This window comes from Anopheles darlingi, chromosome 3 (assembly GCF_943734745.1).
Source record: "Anopheles darlingi chromosome 3, idAnoDarlMG_H_01, whole genome shotgun sequence".
Classification (NCBI taxonomy): Eukaryota; Metazoa; Arthropoda; class Insecta; order Diptera; family Culicidae; genus Anopheles; species Anopheles darlingi.
In genome coordinates, this window is record NC_064875.1 from 21,501,363 (window position 1) to 21,524,754 (window position 23,392).

At 46.6% G+C, this 23,392-nt stretch overlaps 1 protein-coding gene across 1 annotated transcript; it reads right to left on the minus strand.

Annotated features, from left to right (window-relative positions):
- Positions 1 to 12,826: 12,826 nt before the first annotated feature.
- On the minus strand, positions 12,827 to 14,334 carry LOC125955933 (CLIP domain-containing serine protease B14-like). The gene is made up of 3 exons (XM_049687280.1): positions 13,791 to 14,334; positions 13,411 to 13,721; positions 12,827 to 13,337 (listed from the first exon to the last, which is right to left on the minus strand). Exons 1-3 carry the CDS (start codon positions 14,297 to 14,299, stop codon positions 12,967 to 12,969), a joined length of 1,191 nt encoding a protein of 396 aa, XP_049543237.1. The 5' UTR covers positions 14,300 to 14,334; the 3' UTR covers positions 12,827 to 12,966.
- Positions 14,335 to 23,392: the final 9,058 nt, after the last annotated feature.

Sequence of the window (23,392 nt, forward strand, 5' to 3'; positions counted from 1 at the left end):
CGCCGTAGCCCGGGACGGTGTACGTCCCAGTGGCGCAGAACCGTCGGTTCGAGGTGAAACGAGGATGCGTCCGAACCGGGAAGCCAGTCAACGATGGTAAGGTTATCTTCTTCTTGTGACGATGCCAGGGGGAAGCTCTGGGATGCTTGACTTTTTTTTTTGTTCTTCTTCTATGATCAACCTCCAATCCCACTCCCTCGGTGCGCATGTTGTTGTTGTTGAAGTGCTTGAAGCGGTGATAAGACAAGCGTCTCAAGTAGGTAACTTTTGGTCCCGAGAAAAGCTTACGCCCTCCCCACCACGTCCATTCTAAGCGTAGTAGTACTACTCTAATGGACACAATTTATCTGCCGACAGCAAACCACTAACTAATGCTCTGCGGAGCGCGGTAACGCCTGCGGCGCTCGCACACTTGTGGCGCAAGTCTCGTTGATTACTACGGTGGTTAGTTGCACCTTTTGCAGGATTCGCTCGCGAACCTTCCACCCTAGTACGTGGAGGCTTTTCCGCCGCATCATTTGCTAGAGCCAGAAGTTTCGGTCTGGGGATGACGCAAAAAGGCTCCGAGCGAAACGATGGCTTTTGGGCTAATCCAACGTGTTCCAAAGTGCACGATGCAAAGGAGCTACACAATTATTGCATCTTCGGCCGAAGTGGGAATGAGAGAGAGAGAGAGAGAGAGTGGCCTTTCGATGCACGCGTCATAGTATAGTGGCTGTCGGCGGTGGGTTGGGGATCCTTGCCTCGCGTGGCGTCGATGGTCCCGAGGCTGATTAATATTTATGGAAAGTGGAAGTGAAACAGGTTTTAATTGGTTTTCTGAGTTGGTAAGAGGCGCAGCTTGAGCTTCAAAAACCGGGAAGGCGTTGTGGTTGGCGTGTTGGCTGAAGAAATTGAGATTAGCAATGAAAGCTAACAATGAAAGGGATAATTAGATTCGGTTAGAGAACAAGAGAAAGAGAGAGAGAGAGAGAGAGAGAGAGAGAGAGAGAGAGAGAGAGAGAGAGAGAGAGAGAGAGAGAGAGAGAGGAATAGAGAATATTTGAGACGATTTGAATAGCAATGTAATTCAAATCTTATAAAAAATTCTTTACAACGAAATGTATTACCTATAGTGCACCATGCTTAAAAAGAAATTTGTATCTGATGGCTATGGAAATTTCTTCATTTGTGTGCTGTGAGAATCATTAGAACTTTACACATTGTCCGTTTGTTTACTGTGCCAGTTCTTAGAAGTGTTCGTGAGTGGTAGAAGTGTTGCTCATTTTAAGCATTCCTCTACACATATTGGATCGCAACGTTTGTGCTGATAGCTCTGATATTGCTGATTTTAATTATCATCTCTTTCGATCGATAGTAAATTGTCTGTTGGTTTACTTGCGATAAGCGAACGTAAAATTGCTTAACTTCATGATAAGTCAGTAAAACTAACAACGTTTTGCTTGAAATATTTGGCAGTTCAATTGATCTTTGGTGGCAGGAAACTATTTTGAACAAAATGCAAGCAGTGACTCTATTGCAATGAGGAGTTAAAAATCACCCAAACCGTTAAAAATGAATTCAGGGATCAACTACATTCATAGTCACTAGTCTCATCGGGTTTGCGTTAATCGAGAAGCTCAATTCTATTAAAAAGTAGGTTCTAGTATGATCGAAGATTGCGTGAATATAAAATCATTTTATAGTCAGCGCAATCTTGATACAAAAATTCAATTTTGTTTTAGATGTTCACACTTTTTTTTATATTGTTTGATAAACAAACATCGAGTAGATATGATTATGTTTCGGATCTCTTCCTTCGCAGCACACCACGTCTTTCTCACGTTCACTTCACGCAAATAAACCCTGCTGCAACTATGCCACAGGAGGAAACCGCTATTTCATCTTCATGAAAACCATCTTCATTCCAGCACCACCGGAAGACGCCGGTGCATCGCAAGGACCACTAAGGCATCAGCTCATATAAACGCGCCCGAAAATGTAGTTTCAAAGTTTGTGATACACTTCTACCACACAGCGATCTGCTGCATCACTACACCACATCATCACCAACAGTCACATCTGCCCCGAAGGAATCTTGATGTTGTTTCCGCCCCCAAAAAAAAAATGCCACTCCGAAACGCCTCCAACTTTAAACCAAAAATCCCACCTTAACCAGTGCACCAGTGAGGTTCGGAAGGTGCATCACTGAACCGGGAGAACCACAAGCGTTTGGTAAACTATGTGACCATTATCGACTCTACTCTGCGACGTCACACTCAACATGCACACACACACACACTCTAGGAGTTATCAGCGTAAGCAAGTGCCATGGCGCAGGTGTAACTTTCGCCAAGTTTATTGCAAATTGAAATATCGCCGACCTACCCCGGGGGGGTGCCTTTCATGCCTAAGGACTATGCGTCAGTGTGCACCTGACTGGTAGAAGCACAAAGGGCTCTCATGTCGTGCTACCGGCACGCATCGATGACGCTGAAAGCTGACGCCTCAAATGACTGTAACGCTCGGTGGATTTCCACCGGAGAACACCAAACAGCACACACAAACACACCGAGCAGCAGCAGCAGCAGCAGCAGCATTCATCGAGCCGCGTACCGTGTTTCGAGTGTTTCCAGCCCGGTGGCGTCAACGGAAAGTTATTTCCTTGGAACGTAATTGCTTTGATATTGCACGGCACGGAAAAGTTGATTTCTTTCGCATGCTTTGGTGAGATTCCTTGCGGTCGGTTAGGCGAGTGTGTTATATTTTATTTATTTTTGCGCCCGAGGGCCCACGGGGCACAGTTTTCGGCACAATGGACCGGACGGGGGGGCTTTTCGGTGACTGCGGAGTGAATGGGAAATGGAGGCTCCAGGTCTTTTGATCCTTTTGAACGCGTTTCTTCAAATCCCATTATCAAAGCATCGTACGCTGGTGATTGTAATTTGTGTGTATGTGAGTATAAATGTATGTGTGGGAGACGTGGTACCCAACGTCAACATTCCGCGGTTCCGGTTCCGGTTTTCTTCCCAAAAGCCGTCTCGACTGCTTGGACTGTTGCCGAGAAGAAGTAAGTCAACTTGCTTGCTTTGCTTAATTGCGTCGAGACCAACTGCCTGCGCTGATGATGATGATGAGAAGAAGGGGAAGAAAGAGAATAGCAGCCTTCTGCGTTCCCTCATCCTTTCCGTAGCCACGGGGCTTTTCAACGAGAGCTCAAACTTTACGTCAAACATCGCGACACAGCCTCTGTGCGTGCGTGCGTGCGTGTGCGGTTTTGTCAAACAATTAGAAGAATTATGATTTGTGGCTGTGATGATGGGCGATGGTTTCGGCAAACACCGTCGCCGAAGGGCGCTCATTGTTTGCGAGGGAGAGGAGTGTGTCTTGGCGTGCGTCCGTCGCCTCAGACTCCCGGGACAAGGGTGCGGATGGTGTTTAACATGCGTGCTGAAATGCGTGACGAAGCGATCTTGGGTGACGAACTTTTGAGAGAAGTTTTGGCATTTTTGTTTTGTGTAAAAATTCGTCAGTTTTTTTTAGCTGCAGTTATGAAACTGATTTTTTAAATTTTCAAACATCTTTTTCGAGAGTACTTGCTAGTGTACACAAAGGGATTTGACGATCAATTTGTAAGGAAACATCTGGAAAAGTATGTAAAGAGAATTTAGTTTTTTCAAAAACAATAACACTGTCGATAATTTTTTTTGCCAATTGCAAGGTTATTCGAAAGAATTGCAAAAAAGATAACAATAGGTGACACTTCAATTTAAAAAACAAACAGTCGATAACTACAGCCACAGTAATCGTTTAATCGATACAACTTAATGTGAAATTGCATTCTAAAAACAGCTCCTTCTAATAAACAGCAGATCGTTGAAGCCATCTTTGAGAACTTGTTATAAACTGCTGGCTCTACCTTCTCCGAAACTCTAGGATGAACACATTGTTCACTGTTTGCTGCTCATAACCAACTATCGACCCTGTACTTCCATTTATGAATTTCCTTTTTAGCTGCATAACATTTTGCGCGAAATCTAGTTTAAGTCCTACGACCTCGACTCACTCTCCTACTCGAAAGGTAACACTTAGTCTGTGCTTCAAAGGTAAAAATAGTAAATCGTTTTCTCCAGAAGTTCATTAGATAGAGGAGTTTGAGTTACAAAAACAGACTAGTGGGAAAGAAAGTTCTCTATAAAAGAGGATTCTGGGAATAAGGGCTCTGCTAATGCGCTTGTTTGGTTTTAGTCACGATTTTTGTTTGTAAAACATTTACATCTGATAACATTTAATCAAATGACCCGTTGTTTTAAATAAGTCTCGTCTTAGGATCGCCATTTGTAAACACTATATTACACTGTTCTTACAGCCAGTTAGCATTACTGTTTGCTAATTGTCTCCAATTTCTTACATTGCCTCACAAAGTGCTCTCAATAACCTTACGCCTTTAAACGCCCCTCGCAAGTCGACTTGACAATTCAATCCACCACTCAATTCATAACTGCTCCACCTCCCCTCTCCACCCACCCACCCACTGCCAACAGGTGTTTGGCAATCGAAATAATAATCCAATCCAATTCATTACTGCAATCGCGACAACAATGAGCCGCCGGTCGCCACCCAGTATCATGCAGCAGCATGCATGTTTATCGATGTACCTTCTATTTGCATAAGGACGACCATCAGATTGCACAGCTCGCGTTCATGCGATGCTAATCTCTCTCGCTTTCTCTCTCCCTCTCTCCCTTTCACCCTCGCTGCTAATCTAGGGACAAATTAGAGCCATAAATTATGCCGTTGCATGAGCCCGGGCCCCTTCTTACCCCCGCTTAGACGCAAGCAAGCTGAACAAAACATGGCGGGCCATTTGATGCAATCGATCAAATTTTCATTTCATTATCGCTTTCTTCCGGAGCACCCCCCCCCCTCCTCTTAATGTTCATCAATTATTCAAATTGAGTGTCTTAATTCCGAGATCGGTGGTATGATTGCAGCGATACGGCTGAGTGTCACCCTCCTCATTCCTCTCTTTGAGATTAGGGAGTACAGCACACGGATCTATGATGGAAATGAAAATGAGTTTTCCACGGTGTAATTTGTACGCGAATCACTCACCGGTGATCTGCCCAGAAGCAAGACAACGAACGAACGACTATTCCGTCCATTGTTGGTTGCATTACAACTAAGGCTAAGCCGCGAGCGAACAACGCAACAAAGCGCTACTACAGCTGCTGGCGATGCTGGTGCTGCTGCAGGCGAAGTAGTTGATTAAAAATGGATGCAGTTTGGCCTTAATTACCGGCTAAGCAGACTTTATTAAAGCACTGCTTAGCGAAGTGCTACCAGCCACCTGGACATCCGTTTTGTGCGCGGGCGCCCCCCTTTTTTGTTGTCTTTTAGTTTTTTCCCTTCTTCTGCTGTCCTACCAGAGCAATCGAGCTCCACACCAACAGCAGCAGCAGCAGCAGCAGGAGGCAGAACGGATCGTCGTCGTCGTCCTCGTGGTTGGTGTCGTTGCGTCGTCGCTTCTGGTGCATCTGGTCCAGGTGCAAAACAACACAACGCAGCACTACGGCAGCACCGGTAGCATCAGCGGCACCTGCAGTAAGCGCAGACCGAACGGTGCTTAAGCATACATTATGCATAATGCACCCGGCTGTGCCATTGCGGTGGCGTGGTCGAGCGTAGCGGCCGTACCACTACCACCAACACCAGCACTACGCCCCGGGATCGCGTTCGCTACCGTGAGCAATAATCCCGGAGTTTTCTCGTTCTTTTTTTTTTTTTTTTTTGTTTAATGTTTTGCTCTCGCTGCAAGCTAGGAATAAACTAAAAAGCCCGAAAGTACCCCGAAAGTACTGCGGCTGTATGGCACTGTAAGAGATGCCAGGAAGAGGACCAAAATGAACGATCGGCCACAAAATGAGATGGAGAGAGAGCGAGAGAGAGAGAAGCGAGGATAATGCAGTGCCATTTGTCGAAGGAATAAGTGATGGTGCTGCGTCGGTTGCTTTCCGTTCGGCCTCTTCAGGGTTGTGGTCAGTGACGTGCAGCTCATTGCAGCTCTGGATCTGAAGAGGAGCAATGATAATTTGTTACGTTTCGTCCTTCATCTCCCGATTCCGAACACATAAATCAGTTATCACGGGGATGATGCATCAAATGTCCATGACGTCGGTAATGCATCAAATGTCCACCGATGATGCCTGACAACGATGGCTGCACGCTCCAAACAGGCCATCCGTGTGACCCAATTGGAAAAGAAAAAATTTATTACAAAATCACCGCCACAACGCCACACCAAACTAATGCTGACCGCTTATACGTTGTACCAACGAACATAAATCAATTACATTCGCGAACAACAACAACGGAAATGCTTTTTGAAAAAAAAATTGACCAGAATAAATGGCTGAACTGAAGCCGAACGTGCAGAAACCAAAATTTATGATTTGCCAACCCCCGAAAACCACGGACATGGAGCACCGGCACCGGCGTTAAACAATTCGCACTTCATCTGTGGCCCCTTCCGGATGCGGAGTAAAAATTACGCGGAAACGAAGCAACCTTTGAAGCGATTTTAAACTTTAAGCCACAACCAGTAAGGCCTCCTGACGTTCTGGTGCTGCTTGGGGTTTATGTTCGACATTGGCGACCGCGCACTCCAGTACCACAACCACCGGAGTGCGAGTTCCCTCCCGACGCAAACATTACATACATTCAGGAGTATGACGTCCTGCGAGCGGCTCCCTCCGATCGCACAGCACATTAAAAGGGTTCCAGATGGTTTCACTCGAGTGAAAAGAGGTTGAAAAACGGGGGAAAACCACACACACCCGCCCGTGTGTGTGTGTTGATTTACGAAATTGAATTACCTTTAAACTCCCAAAAAGGCCGCGTTAATCCTATCAATCAATCGCCAATCGGCACTGCTATGGCTGCTGTTGGTGGTGATGCTGCTGTTCCCGTTCGCGTTGTGTTCGATTTTTTGCGGCGCCACTCTGACTCCCGACACACTCGACGACCCCTTCGCTAGGCGGAGTTCCATTTGGTGAAACCGAATGGTGGCTACCTGGCCCGGGATTTAAACAGGGCGTAAAAGGGTTGTATAAGAGTGGTGAACACGGAAGGCCAACTTTTCGCCACCACACACTGCACACACACGCACATACATGCACACACATACAGCTACTAATTCCGATTGGAGAAAAGTTTTCCAATAAAATAACGTTCGAAGCAAATTGAAATGTTTTCCAACTCGTAATTTTACGGATCGGTGCAGGAGTGGTCGTCGGTGCCAGGGCGTTGACGGGGTCGTGGTTGGAGCGCACACACACACACACATACACACGGGTGTGTATGTGTGAAAAATCCGTCACATCCCCGCTCTGGTGAAGCCATTGGCCCCCGACCGTCCTAACGGCGCCATCCATCTACTCGGCGGCTAATGTGTTACGAAAATTTACTTCTCCACTCTCCACGGTGCAGCGCAGAGAGAGCAACGACGCGGAATCAGCATCCTGTCGATGGCAATGACGATCGATCGATTGGAAAAAGCGGAACGGGGAGGAGAAAAAAAAGAGTGTGTTGGAAACATAAACATGAACTGCCACAGAGAGCAGCAGCAGCAGCAACTAACCTTTCATCAACAAAGCATTAAGCGAGTACTGTAGAGAGAGAGGGAACAATTGGTGGAAAAACAGTAGGAGAGAGAAAGAGCGGAGGTGAATTACATGGAGCATAGCAAACAATTCGCGAAACATCGCGAAACATCGCGAAAGGCACCGCGCGGCACCGCAATGAACCACAAACGTGCGGTGGATTGTTTACTTTTGGGCGACGAAAGGACCATCCATTTGGTGGGGGGATTGACGAAAGCGGGAGTGGGGGGGGGGAGTGCCTACATAGCGCTTAAGCGAAAGCCTTTAATGGGATCCCCTTTACGTTTGTTCATTCTGCGTCAAGATGGCGTATCGCATTGGTAGATCTTCGGTTGAAATACTTACATGGAATACTTACACGATGCCAATGCTCTCGAAGGGCTCGAAGGACTAGGATATGTAGCATGGGAAATTACCCTTCCGTGCAACGGAGATGTAAGTCAGCGTTTATACCTAGTAATCAATCGTCAAGATTGATGAGTTTGAAGTTTTGCCTCGCTTCGTCTGGTCGCCGCGGTCCATCGACTTGTTGCGTACGCCGGTCACGCCATCGGGCGCCAGCCGCTAAGCTGTTTGGCATTCCCTTTCCGGTAATAGCGGCCATGAGGCCAGGACGTGCCCGAGAGAACGACGCAAGACGGTGTGAATCAATATTCATTACGACCAGGACTCTTGGTCTAGGCTTCCATTCTGGTGTTACTGCTATAAGACTTCTTCCAGAAGTCGGAAGAATCAGTACAAAAACAATCTACTACTCGCATATTAAGGGGAATGTGTGCTGCAGGAAACTTTCCTTCCAATTCCAATTCCAACAACCACAATGTGATGCACATTGCAGCGACCGCAACAGCAGCAGCAGCAGCAGCAGCAGTACGTAATGAAGAGAATGCTACGACCTGTTGCCAAACAGAATGTTCGTTCGGGCGGTCCTACGGAGTCCATAAATTCGTTTGAAATAGAAACAACGACATCGGAGTCGAGTGACTATTTCCTTGAAAATACCTTAGTACCACCGAACGAATGCATTCCCGTCCTGCTGTGCTCCTGGTACTTTGGTGGTACTTTGCAGAGCATCGTAAGGAGAAGCACCTCTACGGAACCGACCGCTCCATTACTACCAGGTGGCGCACGCTACGATACGCTTGTCTGCCCACCAAGAATGGCGACCATTAGGAACGGTCCAATAGCTTCAGACTCCCGGGTGAGCTTTGGCAAACCACGAGATGGGTTGCAGGAGATTATCCGTTCGCCGCTAGCGAGCGATCCAGCGGAGCGATAGAAACGACGTCGCGGATTGTGGTTGTGCTTTGATGTTGACTGCTGTCGCGACTCCAGCACAGCTACTACTACAACGAAATACACTCATTTCTACTTAACGAGGTGCCACCGAGCGAGGTGGCATTCTGTTGGTAGCTTGCAAGCTTGGGAACAAAAGGGATTGAATTAGAGGATACTTCAACCAACCATGTTATTAGCGCGACCGAAACACCGCCGCTACACCTGATAATTTGATAAAGACGCCAAAGGACGCCGCGGCCGGTAATGAAGTAGAAGCGAAACTTCGAGACCCACCACCTGCCAACGAGCTTATCAATCGTTCCGGGCTTTCGATTTGCTGCGTTACAAGCGTTGCGTTGTCGGGCGTTGGCGAGCCAGTTTGGTAACTGTCAAACTCGGTGGCCACAACAAATCGTCAAACTGAAAATAAAAAAAAAAGGGACAAGCAACAAAACATCAACTCCGAACCGAACAAGTCAACCTCCTCGTCCTCCTCCTCCTCCTGCCATTGTAACTGCACGGGAGTGAAGTGAAGTAACCAATTTTCCTCCCAGCACTCACTGTGCACGAGTGAGCAAAATGGCAAAATTGGAACCGCATGCAACAGACCGATTCCGGTCCGTCTGTCAAACCGGAGCGCACCAGCCAGCACCGGAGAGTGTGCTCCAGACACGAGACAGAGAAAGTTTTCGTGTCCAGCCGGGTGAACGATAATGTTTTAAAGGAGGGGTGGGGATAGCGAGTGTGGGATTACGAGCGCCATGTCGGTGCACTCCCGAAGCGGCACAGTGTACTCAAGCCATTCGAGCTGGCAACTCGTTAATTTAATGCCAAAGTGGTACCGGCGAGAAGCGTGTCGGGCGTTCGAATGACGAATGGGAGTCTATTAGTCGTTTCACTACAAAAAAAATAAATGGTTAGTTTGTTAAATTGTTCACCCCAAAAAAGGATCTAAAAGAATTGATTAAGTTCTGTCGAAATCGAATTGTGTTTCTTTTAGTAAAAAAAAAAAACGACCCCAAAATAAACGAAAATCAAACTTCGGTTCGAACTGATTCTGACCATTTTTGCAGATGAAACTGTTTGAGTCTGAGTTCCCAGACCACCGGAACCAGACCAGAACTACGGCATACGGCAGTAAATAATGAGTAGTTTGTTTTTTGCCTCGTTACGCCGGCTGCCGTCGGAAGATGCGGTCCCGTCACGAACACTCACTGCACCAATTGCAAGTCCCCGCCGCCCCGAAAACTCGTCCGCCTTCTTCGGTGCTGCTCCCTGCACGGCGTAAAGTCGGCGAAACCGATAAGAACGATCCGGAAACATTATGGCAACACATGCAACACACGATCCGGACTAGCTAGACCCGGGCAGCTCATTCCACGCTCACTCCAGTCATCGTGGCCAGTGCCACACAAACAATCACCAGCATTCGCCCTGAACCCGCCTCCGGGACGGACGACGAGACGAGTTTATAATTTGATAAAACGTCAGCGATAAATTAACGTCCGCTTTTGACGTTGCTGAAATGAATCTCGAAAGCTACATGGAGCCCTGGTGGGAGGCTGGCGAACACAACGTGAGACCAGCCGTTTAGCCCGATTGACCCCGGGAATCCTTCTCTCGGTGCTGTAGCGGATGCATTTTAGGCGTGGTGGCGATATCCTCGAGAAGGAGTAGTGGGGGTATAGCTCCCATGGAAGCAACTGCTGGAAGTGAAATTAGTCTCACTTCACGATCGACCAACCAAAGGATTGGACGCAACTCCGGACCGAACCTAGGAGCGTAACTGTAACGCTAGCACTGTGCTAGCACACACATGGACTGCAAGGAGTTATCCGTTTGGTCCGGTTTGGTCTGGAAAAATGGGTTCCCACTTCATAAATACCTTTAACCTCCGGCCTCTCTCTCTCTCTCTCTTTAGTAGCCCCTAATGGGTTGGGATGTGTTTTGCACTTGCACTCGTGGTTTTTGGCTCTGGAAATGAAACTCTCCTCCCGCAGCGAGGATCCGCAAAAGGATTATCTGGGCCCCAAACAGAAGAAGTCTCTTGTGGCATGCGCACCCTGTATGTGTATGATGCCCAGGGTCCTAGGTACCGGGGGGTATCGATAACAATCTGTGACTTTTGAATTATTTTACGGACTTTATCCGCTTAGAGAAAGGTAATAAGTCTCCGGTCCAGTCCGGTCCGGACACACTGGTCCATATCTTTCTTAATTGCTGCAGAACCCAGAACCAGACTGCAACGTGCGACCACAGCGATGCTGCCTGGGTCCGAACCCCAACAAGAGTACCTCTTCATCCATTTTTCCACCGAAGCAACGGGGAGTTTCGGTGCACCATCGGTGGTCTTGCAGCAGACTCGAGCAGAGTCGAGGTTCAAGGGTGCGCCAGTCAAGCACTTGGCCAGTCGGTTAACCTAAAGCCCAACGAAAACCCACCAAAAAGCGTGGCGCTTCATCTCTTCGGTAGGTTGTAACGCTGTAGTTGCTTGTGAGAACCCGGAGCGGAGGATCGTTTGCTGACCCCTTTTATCTATCAAGATTAAGGCGGTGGCGGTGGCTGGGGAAACGTTGACCACTAGCACTTGGTGCGGGGTTGGTACGTACATTTCTATGCTAAATAGGTACCCAAAGCGCTTTGGTGCTGCTGCCGGAAGACATTTCAATTATAAATGTTTTGGTTAAGGTGACTGCACAACGGGGGCTACCGCACAACGAACCGGCAGGATGATAAACGATCGACGCAAGCTTGGCTGGTTGGGAGGGGCGAGAGCAAATTGGGATTTTTCTCTCAAGACAGCGGAAGCGACGTGCATCAGACTCTGACCTAGGATCATTTATGAGGAGCACAAGTTACGTGTACTCCAGATATAATTCCTGGGTTACTTTTTCCTGTTTTTATTATGCGACTTGAGATGAGGTTAACAAGATTGAAATGGCATTCACTTTGTTCATCAGTCACTATATTTATCAGGGCTTAAGAAAATTGAATGTCGTCTTACAAGTCAACGACTGCAAATCATAACGATCATAACTTCTATCTTTATACTATTTGAAGAATTCAACACAGTACATACGGCTCGCCCGTCATTATATATGTTAAAAAAAGAATTCAACACAGTATTATTTATTACATCCATCCCACCGAGATTTCCTCTTGATTTTTGTCTCGTTTTAAATATGGATGCATGTTATCACTTCACTTGTTTCTGTCTTCTGACGATGAAGCAAGAAAACGATTGAAAGTGTTATAGAATTGAAAGTCCAAGGAACCCTTTACGATTACAAGATGCCCGATTAGGAGATGCCTGTAGCAGCACATGAATAAAGCAAAAATGGTCAGGATTATCCGGCTTACCTGCATGTGGAAAGAACTCTAGTAATTGGTTGCAGTGAATAAAGGTGATGCTGAGACTTCAATTCAAATCTCACACTAGCAAAGCCTGATATAATGTATGGAGATCGTTCTACGTGCCAGGAAAACTGACTAATAGAATCTGAAATGCCTGAAAGGACTTATGAATAAAAGTACATTCAAAGAACGGATAGAAATGTGAGGAATTATTGTAAATAACAAAGGAGATAAAATAGTGTTTATAAATAAAGGAGATAGAATATCCGCAAAGTGTAATGGCTTCTAATGACTGCAAATGAAAGCCTCTCCGAAGCGACCCTTTTTAAAATCAATTTTCAGAAGCTCATAGATTTATGAAATCCGAAAGGTATTCACAAATACCTAGAAATCATGGAAACATGATTATTCCGCTTGCAACAGAGTGCCCAAATTAAAAAAAAAACTTTTTATTTGTCCTCATGAAGAAAACAACTTAATTTAATGGTTCTAGGCTAGTATGAAAAGTTCTTTTCCTTTTTTGAGATTTCATTCTCCTTAAATACTCTCCGCTCGAAGCAATGGCTTCTAGATGCAATGCTCAAACCAATGGGCCTTAGTTACAATAACATGGTTCTTGTTAACAACCGCTACAAACCATAGCATTGATCGGAGCTGGCAAGCTACGCAAAACCACACCCCCTCCACCCACCGTTCACACCACCCACAGTGCCTCATTTTCATCCATCTCGCTCACCACCCTCAACCGAGACCCGAGCAACACCTCATACGCTACCCAATGGAGATAGTGCGTGACGTTCGTGTAGACGCCCGGTTTACCTTCGCGTCCACATTCTGGCCATCCGAAGCTAGTGATACCGACCAGGTAGACCACTCCCTCGATGCGTTGCATCAACGGACCACCCGAATCTCCGTCACACGTATCCTGACCACGGGCCCCTCCCGCACAGATGTGCCCATCACCGATACCGTGAGAATTCGGTACCGGGTACACTTTCCTGCACCGTTCCTTGTCAAAGGGCAGCAAGTGAACTGCCTGCAGCACGGGCGTCATACCGTCCGATTCTGTGTACGGAGAGGAGAGTGGAGAGAGTAGGTGATCTCGTATGTCTTTCAGGTAACCGTAACGGAAGCTTACCAAGTGTTGCACCCCATCCAGCAGCCGTATACTCGACAGGAAGGGAACGCACCGACTCCGGCGACTCCAGCAGTGGTAAGCAGATCGGTGCAATGTACTCGCTATACTCCACCGTCTCCGCCAGCTCGATAAGGGCAATGTCGTGCAGGTGAGCGGCCGCATTAACCGCGTACTCGGGATAGAGGGCAACGCGCGTGACGCCATAGTCCTTCCGGCATACCTCACGACCTTCGCCACCGTCGTCCAACTTTCGACAATTTGACCTTCCGCGATGATTCTGGAAGTTCCATTCGCCCAGTCGCACGTACTTGCTGGTACGGGAACACAGTGAGACCGTGACGTCAGTTTTGGGGGAAATGTTCGTTTCATGGCCTACTCACAGTTGCTTCGGTTTGCCGGCACGCGACCGAAAACAGTGAACCGCCGACAGCACGAACCGTGGCCCGATCAACGAGCCGGCACAATTGACGGTTAGCCTGCCATTCCGCTCCTGGAACCGCAACAGCGCCAACCACGGATACTCACCAATCTCACTCTCGGTACCACCGTAGATACGGCTACCGAACTCCGTACCACCACCACACATGGGATCATTCGTTAACCGCGGACAGCAGATCAATGATTGGTGCTGACTAGGCACACCTGGCGCTCCACGGCACTCGAGGTTCTCGAGCCACACGGTGTCTCGGTAGTTGTGCTGCGTCTTGCGCCTTATCAGATACCGGACGTGTTTACAGTGCCGTACCGGAACGCACGCACCAACCAGACCGTCCGGTGTGGTGCACGGTGTGTCGATGGTCGATTCTTCGGGAACGGGAACGCCTAGCACGGAACCGATGAGCAACACACAGCTCCAGCACCACAAGTAACTGCGTCGTGAAGAGAACATTGCGACCAACTGGTTCTGTTGCGTGGTCGAAGATGGTTTTTGTGTCTGAACGCTGGTGACGATGGCCTTAGTCATCGCGTGGATCATCATGTTGTGTGCGTGTGTGAGGGGATTTTGTGAGCGAGCGCAGCTGTGGTTCGAAACCGATAAGCGATATATCATAAGCGGGCGCACCCGTGTTCACAATTGTTGCCCCGGGTGAGTTACACAATTTAATGCACCTTCAGCGCGATTATTCGATGACATTAGAAATGGAGGAAAGGCTAGAATAGAATGCTCTTCTTTTGGATATGTTTAACAATGTTGTTGTCAGAAATGACAAGTGTAGGAGTTACGTTACGCGAGAAGTGTTACGTTACGCAAGGAGAGTATAAAAAAGTCGCGCGATGGGCCTAGCACCAGGAGTCAAGTAAGAATTTAAGACGCGAAAAGAGACTAAATTTGTAGCTCCACAATATATAGCGGACTGCCGCTCCAAAGCTCACAAATTGTCTCGTGATTCCTCCGTTGCAATTTGCAGCAGTTGTTAAACTTCTTATTCTTCACAGCGTATAAATTGCGTACACGAGTGTACGCACGTCGCGATAAGAAGTCAGAGCTTCAATTGAGTCTTGTTGACGCGTTTCTCCTCTGGGGATTACCCTTTTGTACGCAAGTATTCATCACCGAGGGGAGCTAGTTTGGTTATAATATAAAAACCAGCTTGAACTCAGCAGCAGCGTCCATTGCGCTTGTTAACTATTCTCTGATAATTCTGCACCCACATTACCTCGCATTTGTTCCACTTTTCTCTCTACACTCTTTCCCTCGTTTAGCATCGTGTTCGTGGTCGTGGTCGTGATGCCATAATTACGTTCATCAAGATGTTGTTATGAGCTAGTGGTTAGGTTGTGTTGTGTTCGCATCGCAACACAGGACAAAGCATATATTTCTAACGAGAACATCATGCATCACATCCAGCAAACGACCTAGTTCTTTCGAAACCACCATCCACATCACACACACAAACACACACACTCCCGGGAGTCCAGACGCTCGTCGGGGCCGAACCAATTTGCATACATCTGAGACCGTGTTTTAATTAAAACTTAATTGTTACGGTCTGTCCGCCATCACGATGGCGCTGTCCGAAAAACGCGGGGGTTCGGAAACGATGAAATAAGCAGGAAAAGAGCATAGGGGATTGATTACGTAAAAGGGCGAACCATCAAATCATAAGGACAGGGACCGGACCGTTCATCATCACCGGCCGGACCGGACCGCACCGGACCGTCATTCACCATTCACTATCACCTGGGCTCTATCCGTCTTCATCATTTTTGAGAAAAATCCCTTTCACCATCATCACCGTGGGCAAAAGGGGTGCACCACTCGGTGTACACGTGTGTACGTGTACTGCCGTGCCATGCCATGCCATACCGTGACGTCCTCCGCAAACTCCCCAAACTCTCCTGTTGAATGGAGAATTTCATCAAGAGTTCCGGTGCAGCCTGTGCACAAAAGGGCCTTGTGCCGTCAGCGAGCGGCCAGCGCCAGCGGTACAAGTGGTTTGCGGTAATTTGCGAACCTGTACCGCACGCCTTCTGCCTCCCCCCTGTCCTGTGCGTCACCACCGTCACCGCCACCATTCATATTCAATAGGAAGCTCGCAGGGACGCAAAAGGATAAGACTTCACAGAGAGGATGTCCGACTCCGGGGTTTCTGCGTTTATCCCCGGAGCAGCAGTACGCTCTCGTACGCCCTTAAACGGCTAGCTCATTCCGGCATCCAATCATGTTTTAATTCAACTTTATCCCTCGTTAATTGGAACGAACTGAACGATATTTTTTTCACATTCGTTTTTTTTTTTGGGGGAGAGGACCACCAGCAACATCGCATCCTAGTATCGTCTCGTGGGTTTCATTCCCATGACCATCCTCCTGTCTATCAGGAGTTATCTATTTTTTTTTGTTTTGCTTTTCCGACTTTGGCTTTTGGTCTCTCAATCACCAACCTAGGGATTAGCGGGCGGAGGGATGAAGCAGTGTCTAGCCTTCTGCTAACCATCTGAACATCGAAGGGAGAACTACATGGTTCGAAAGTTGGAAAAAAATATATACAGAATGAACCAACCACTCTGCATCCTGCTGATGACCATCAATTTATGATGTTCCCTTCACGTTGGCGGGATTTTGTGTGGTTGGTTGTAAGGAAACTTTTCCGGGAAAATACAACGAAGCATACAAGCATGCATTGGTATTGGGGGAATTCGAGGAATTTCGTATCTTCATAGTTAGGAATTTTCTGTTTATTACACATTGAGCTTTGCGATGTTACCTAGCATGGTTAGTACTAGTTTGCTGCTAGTGGATCATCCTAATTTTCTTTATTTGGTTTTGACCGTTTTTTTCTGGTAGGACGCCGAATTGAAAGATAAGAGCAATAACAAATGCCCCAGGAGCGAACAAATTCAAATCATTGAAGATACATTGAATTCACCGGTCAATTAAAACGTACGCAGTAAGCATTGGTAGTCTATTCCATAAACCGAGTTGAGAATGTTAACGAGCTCAGTCACTTTATTTATCTGTAAAAGAACGTCTCTGTAACTTTATCCATTAAGACTAGACATTTGATAAGATAATCGGTGGATAAACAGGTTGGAGGAATGCTTACTGCCTTTCGCATTACTGTGGATCACACAACAGAAACCTCTTTTATTAGCAATACCGTTTGTAATATTGAGACTGAAGCAGCGCAGAGGTTCTTGATATTTCGTGTAAGGTGTTCTGTGACTTTTGTTTGAAGTATGCCCGCTGGTTAGTGAGATTAGTGCTGTTTATGCTCGATCTGAAATCGAATCCATGAAAGGTAGCAACGATTTGTATGGGCGACCCCCATTCCCGAGGACTGAGGGGGTACCAACTATGACTATAGCACTCGCCGGCCTCAAAAACCTGTGTATACAAAATTTCGTGTCAATCGGTTCAGCTGTTCTTGAGTTATAAGCGAACAAAGGAATGGTTATTTTTTCCCGGTACATTCTGAAGTTGATAAAGTGGTGGATTTAATGATTTTGCTTAATACACTTGTTTTACATTTTTATTTTAAATCAATGTGTACAATTTAAGTTTAAAGTTTAAAAAATCGGTCTAGCAGATTTGATACTACGATGGACACAGACTTCGAATGCATTAGTATGGGTTTAATATTGGTTCAAATTTGTTACAAAATAGTCTTGAAGCGTCCAGCATCTCAGAAAAACAATGCTAAAAATATGTTACCATAGCATTATTAACTATGTCTGGTCACATATTACAACTTAACGGTTATAAAACTACCACTACATCTGAAACGTCCCCGTACGGTTGAAAAGACCGCCTGATGGGTTGTTGTGGCGAACATCTTGTCTTACAAAAGACAAGACAGTAGATTCCTTGGCAAATCGACTGATAAGCAGTCTTACCATTTCATCCCCCATTGTCTTTCTCCTTGCTGTAAATTCTTCTTCAACGCCTCACTTACTAACCAAACAAACGCTCCACCCTACGCATGTGATTCCCTCCTTCTTGCAACGGTACTTACGCCATTCCTTGAGAATCCTCGCTTTCTCGAAATGTTAATTTTGAAACGATTGCTCGGCGGTTGCCGCACCGTGGAGATAAGCTTAGCAATAAGAAGCCGGAACATCGCTCGTATCGTGTTTATTCAGTGCGGAGCATACGGCATTGTTTCGACCTGTGACCTTCATTAAGCAAGTCAATCGCACCACCTCGTCGATGGTAACAATGCTGTAACATAATCCTCACATACCCCACCACATCCGTACCACCACCATAACCGCACCGATGGAAGGGATGAAGGGGAATGTAAAACTGACGATAAGGCTTTCCACAAAAGAGCGTGAATACGTCACGTTAGGCGTGAGCGATGGATGCTGCTTGCTGACTGTAACAATGGAAGCGTCGCAAAACAATGGCCTCATGAGTTGATGTTAATATGCTCGTATGCTTAAATCTTAATCTTTAGAAAAAAGAAACGAATCTTCCTAATTTCCACCTCACCTGACCGCACAACAATTGTCCAGTAAGGGTTTCCAGGATGATAAAGCATTCAGAAAAAAGGTCATAAACCATACACCATACAGTTGAAGCTGCTAAACGATGCTACCCCCGGCCGCCGAGGACGATGGAGCACGAAATGTGAATAATTTCTCGCGCTTTTCCCCTCTATTACAATGCGCCTGGCTGCCTTTAGCTACGGCCGTCCGAAATGCAATATTTTCGCAAAAGTACGTGCCCCGTTCGAAAATTGCTTTCATTTCTGCGCTGCTACCGTTACCGCTGCCGCTCCTAGTCGCGTGCCCTCGCGTTGATCACCGAAGGTGAAATCGGAATATTAACCCCCGGGCCGGCCTCGTAATGAATAGACGTTGTGTTTCGCGAAGAAAACGGATTATCACCGGACCTCCGAGCGGCCGGCAATGAAATGTAAGAGAGAACGAGGAAAGGCGGGGAACCTTCGGCTAGCGGTAGGGATGATGAACGGTGCGAACGGGGAACAACAAGCGAGGATAACACGCTCCCGGGGCAGCTGAGGGAGACCAATGAGCAGTCCGAAGGGAGGGCGAAACGCATGGGGTCCAGGCATGAGGTCTAGGAGTAGAAAATTGCCTCATTTAAATGTGTCTACAGCTCGGATTTGAATAATTTATTTCCGAGCGTCGAGACGAATAGCAACAGCAGCAGCAACTTGAATAATTGCAAAGCACGGCCGCACGTAATCAGTTGGTCCCGGATTGGTCTCGACTGCTTGGCAGACGTGAAGAAGGCTCCCCCGGGCTGGATTTTGGGGAGGGGTTCCGATATTACAACAAGTACCTCATCAGACCCAGCAGGATACTGACTCTGTGTTGGCGAAAGCACGCCCCGACGCGCCCTGACACTGATGCTCTCCTTGCTTTCCTGGAGAGTGCTGTGACAGAAATGCTTAATTTCTTTGCGTTCGCTCGTCCATTTTCATCGACAGACATTGGTTTTTTCTTTCTGTTTTCTGCTTCTACTCGCTCTCTTTCGCTACAGCACTGGCCACGTGCCCTATCGCGCCCTTCTTTTTTGCGGATGCGTCGTCAAGGCCTTGCCTTCGGGCACACTTCCGGTTGACGATTGCTGAGAGCGATTATGTGCGAATGGTGGAAGGGATAAGGACTGGGCCCGTGATGAAGATCGCACCGGAAATTCCTATTATGACCGAACGAATTAACACGCTTGCAATCGTGGTTCGCGCCTCCAATGCAGGAAGTGTTGCTCGCCAGGAATACAAATGCCACTCTTCCTACCTACCCATTTCTAGGCACCCATTCTTATCTGCGAACTGTTAAGCATGGCACATGATGGCTGGAGTGCTGTAGTTGTATAATAGGAAGCATTACGTACGCATCATATGCGTTCGTAAAAGTATCGTTTTCCTTTCCAAAGGGACGACGAGCAGACGAGTCAGGCTCAAGAAAGATTGATTTTCCGCCTAAAAAATGGGAAGGAATATTTTCCCACCCAACAGAAGCAAAATAGCAATCGTAAAGGCAATCAAATGAATCGCTCGATGGACGAGAAGGCCACGATGGAAACGGAGAAAACGCTTCTCAACTTCTGCTTTCGAGCAGCGAACGGCTGGCCGGTAAATATGGACGAGCTAATTACAACACGATTATGGTGCCATAAATCAGCAACAACACCGACACCATCGGGCATCAAAATTAAGATAATGCTGGTTCGCAAAAGGAGCGGACCCGCAACGGTACCGCAGCTGAAACATTAGAAGGGGATGAAAGCAACATTAAACAAAAATGAAAATGGTCGACCACCGCTCGCGTGTCCGTCGGCTGATGATACTCGAGACACCCACTCCTTCGCCTGCTTCTCCCATCGTGTTCTCCCGCGCCGGAAGCAAAAGGTCGATTGCTTAATAGGCAACCGGAAATGGCGTGAAGGCAACGGAGGAAGAAGAGGGACAGAGAGAAGGGGGTTAACAATCAAGCGACGGTTGGTGGCTGGTTCCCAATAGTATCTTCTCTTTTTTTTCCCCGCTTTTGCATTTTGCCCTTTGCCGTCTGAAGATGGTGGATTCGCGACCGTCGTTCCCAACCCAACACCATTCCCTTTTATGTTGCTTGACTTTTCCAGCATCCTTCTTCTGGGCTCCTTTCTTTTGCAACTTTGTTTGAGGGAGCAAGCTTTCCCTCATTGGCCTCGGATGCATCGGTCGTTATGCAGAATCGTGGCTGTTAGGGTGGAAGAGAGGAAGCGAAACCAAGACTAGATAGAGGTGCTTGTGGCCACGGGAATAGCACCATGAAGGAAAGAAACTCGGTAGCGCGCTACCGACGCAGCACTGCCAAGCATTAAGTGGGAAACAATTGCAGATGCGTCTTTTTACGTCTGTCCGGTTCTTGGAAGAGGGTTTTATTCTTCCATTTCTTTTCGGTTTTTTTCTTTCGTTCTGTATCCGCCGTCTTTACGAGATGATTGTTTGAATGATTGTGTGACAAATGAAGTGGATGGATGGATGGATGGATGGTTGGTTGGAAGGAGAAAGAATTATACGATTTTTGCGCCAACGCCAGCATCGCTTCGGATGCAGCCGTTCCACGGTGGCGGATGTTCCAATCCATTTGAGCTGCGAAGCATATTTCCGGCCGGGCATTAGATAGATGGCGATGACATTGCTATGTTCTGCGATGGGTCACGGGGTCGATCAAGCACTTTTCGGATCGGTAAGAGCTGCTGCGAGTCCTTAGAACGATTTTTTTTTTTGTTGAATGGTGCATCTTGACCGAATTTATTAAATTTTAATGGTATTTTTATGAGTAAAGCTATACGTTTAATGTTTTAAAACATGCCGCGCATAATGTGCCCAGTTTAGATGAAGAATAATTGAAACTATTTTGTTCTATGGCTCACGTGAACAATAATATCAAACTGCTGCTTGCTATCAAGAACAAAGCTTAATGTTCGTAATACAGTTGGCATGTATTTCTCTTTGCTTAAAAATTGTCCAAGGAGAGAGTTTTGCAATTGTGATATTTCGCGAAAAGCATTAGTGTGTTCGTAATAAACTAAAGAATGACATATTCCAAATTTTTTATTTTATGTATTATTTAAAGATCATATAGTATATTACATAACCGCTTCCGAGTGATGTCAACGGAAGTGCTGTTTCATTATGTGCAATATTTTAATATTTAAAAGGCCGTTAGTGTTAAAAATGTGATAAATATAGTTAAAAACAGGAAAGTTATGTGCTTAACAACATCCGTGATTTTTCACTTACAATCCGTAGAAGAACGTCCAAATAAAGTAATGCTAAACAAGCTCTGTAGAAAAACTGTTTTTAAGCTATTTAGTCGACTTCCCTTATGAATCGGTTAAAAAAATACAAAAGATACGCAGCATAACTCAGTTGAGCAAATTTACTGTTTCTAATCGATCCTTTAAGCAAACTGTCTGCTGATGATTGTAATTGATTTGAATTGCAAATTGAAGCTCACACTTCGCCATACTGGTGACCCAAATACATATCCAAGGTAGCATGCGATAGCGATTCTTTAAAAGGATTACCATATAATTGACTTAAAAAAGTCGTTTTCGTACTGGAAAAAAACAACAAACTCCACCAAAACACCACTTAGCCCTTAACAGCAAAAGGACAGAAACGCGAAAGACCTTAATCCAGAGTCTGACATTCGTACCGACACAAAAGCCCTCACACTCAACCCCAAACATATCGAGATCGGGCAAACCTCCGTCAGGTAATTGTGTGAGCATTTGCACAGCTCATTCGACCTCGACTTTTAAAAACATTTTCTATGCTACCTGTCACGAGTGTTAAGGGTAGTGGCACTGTTCCGCTGTGTATATATGTGTATGTGCTGATCGTGTGTGTGTGTTCGTGTGTGAGTGCTGATAACAAGCGAGAAATGTTAACCTGCTGGGAATCCAGAGCTCCGGCATCAATGGCTGACAAGGACGTAGCGATGGTCTGACGGGCGGTGGTGCCAATCGTCACGGGAGTTGGGGTTGGGTTGTGTTTGCGGTGGAATGGAAAATGGAATGGAAGCACTCTCGATGTGCCAGAGAAGGTAGGAAATATGAATTTTTCATCACATCCATTCATTTCCATATTCCAGCATCGAAGCATAAGCAGTCGAGTACGGCACGGTGCCAACTATCCTACCCTAGACTAGCGATACTATTGCGTTGCCTAGCATGACCAAAAACCTGCGGCTTCACTCTGTTTTCCCTTTAAAATCCATCCCAGACCCTCGTCCCCGAAAAACATCAGACACGCTTCGAGCTCATGCAAGAGTGAAATGCCGAAGAGTGGAAGTGTAAACCAACCTCAAAACGAGCGTAAAGCCCGTTCCACAGTACTCTTCAGTGCATTTCCACAGTGTCTAGCACTATTTGAAGATACAAGCCAAAGGCAGAATAGTGCCCAACCATCGCTTCACCACTCGCCACTGACCAGATGTTAATTTTCGGTCAGTTGGCGAGAGATCTGACGTCTGTCGCTGTTCAACGGCGAACGACTACTGAACTCAGCTTTGCGAAGGATCATGATAAAGGGTTTATGTTAAGTGTGCACACTATTCAACTAGCTAATTGATGACATCAATAATTAACTGGCCACTCTAGACGATTCGCCATCGCGACTTCCACGATCACGGGGCGCGACTGAGGGTTTAGAAATTCAAATCTGTTTCTAGCCACGGCTCAATTTTGGAAGATGTTGACGCCTGTGGTGTACTCGAGCTTAGCATTTAAGGCGAGCACCTTAGTTCTAAGAATAAAGCGTGTTTGGATTTAGCCTTCTCCCAAAAGTTCCAGGAGAGCTCACTGTGCGCCAACAAGAGAAATGAGCTTGCTGTGCAGTGAATGCCTCAACCCAAAATAGCTACCAACGCACCTTAGCAACCATTGCCTACTGCTTCACATTAACTGTTTCTTGTCAATTGGTTCGGTTGAAGAGAAAAATCGATGAAAGACTAACGCCAAGTGACAACAGCAACACACCAGGGAGCAACATTAGGCAACATCTCCTGTGAAAGGAAGTGT

Bases quoted from the DNA above. Each gene is read 5' to 3' on its own strand.
- LOC125955933 (XM_049687280.1), bottom strand. From the start codon at position 14,299: ATGTTCTCTTCACGACGCAGTTACTTGTGGTGCTGGAGCTGTGTGTTG. The intron at 13,722-13,790 runs GTGAGTAGGCCA...TTCCCGTACCAG, and splicing joins GCCGGCAAACCGAAGCAACT to CAAGTACGTGCGACTGGGCG. The intron at 13,338-13,410 runs GTAAGCTTCCGT...CTCCGTACACAG, and splicing joins TGGATGGGGTGCAACACTTG to AATCGGACGGTATGACGCCC.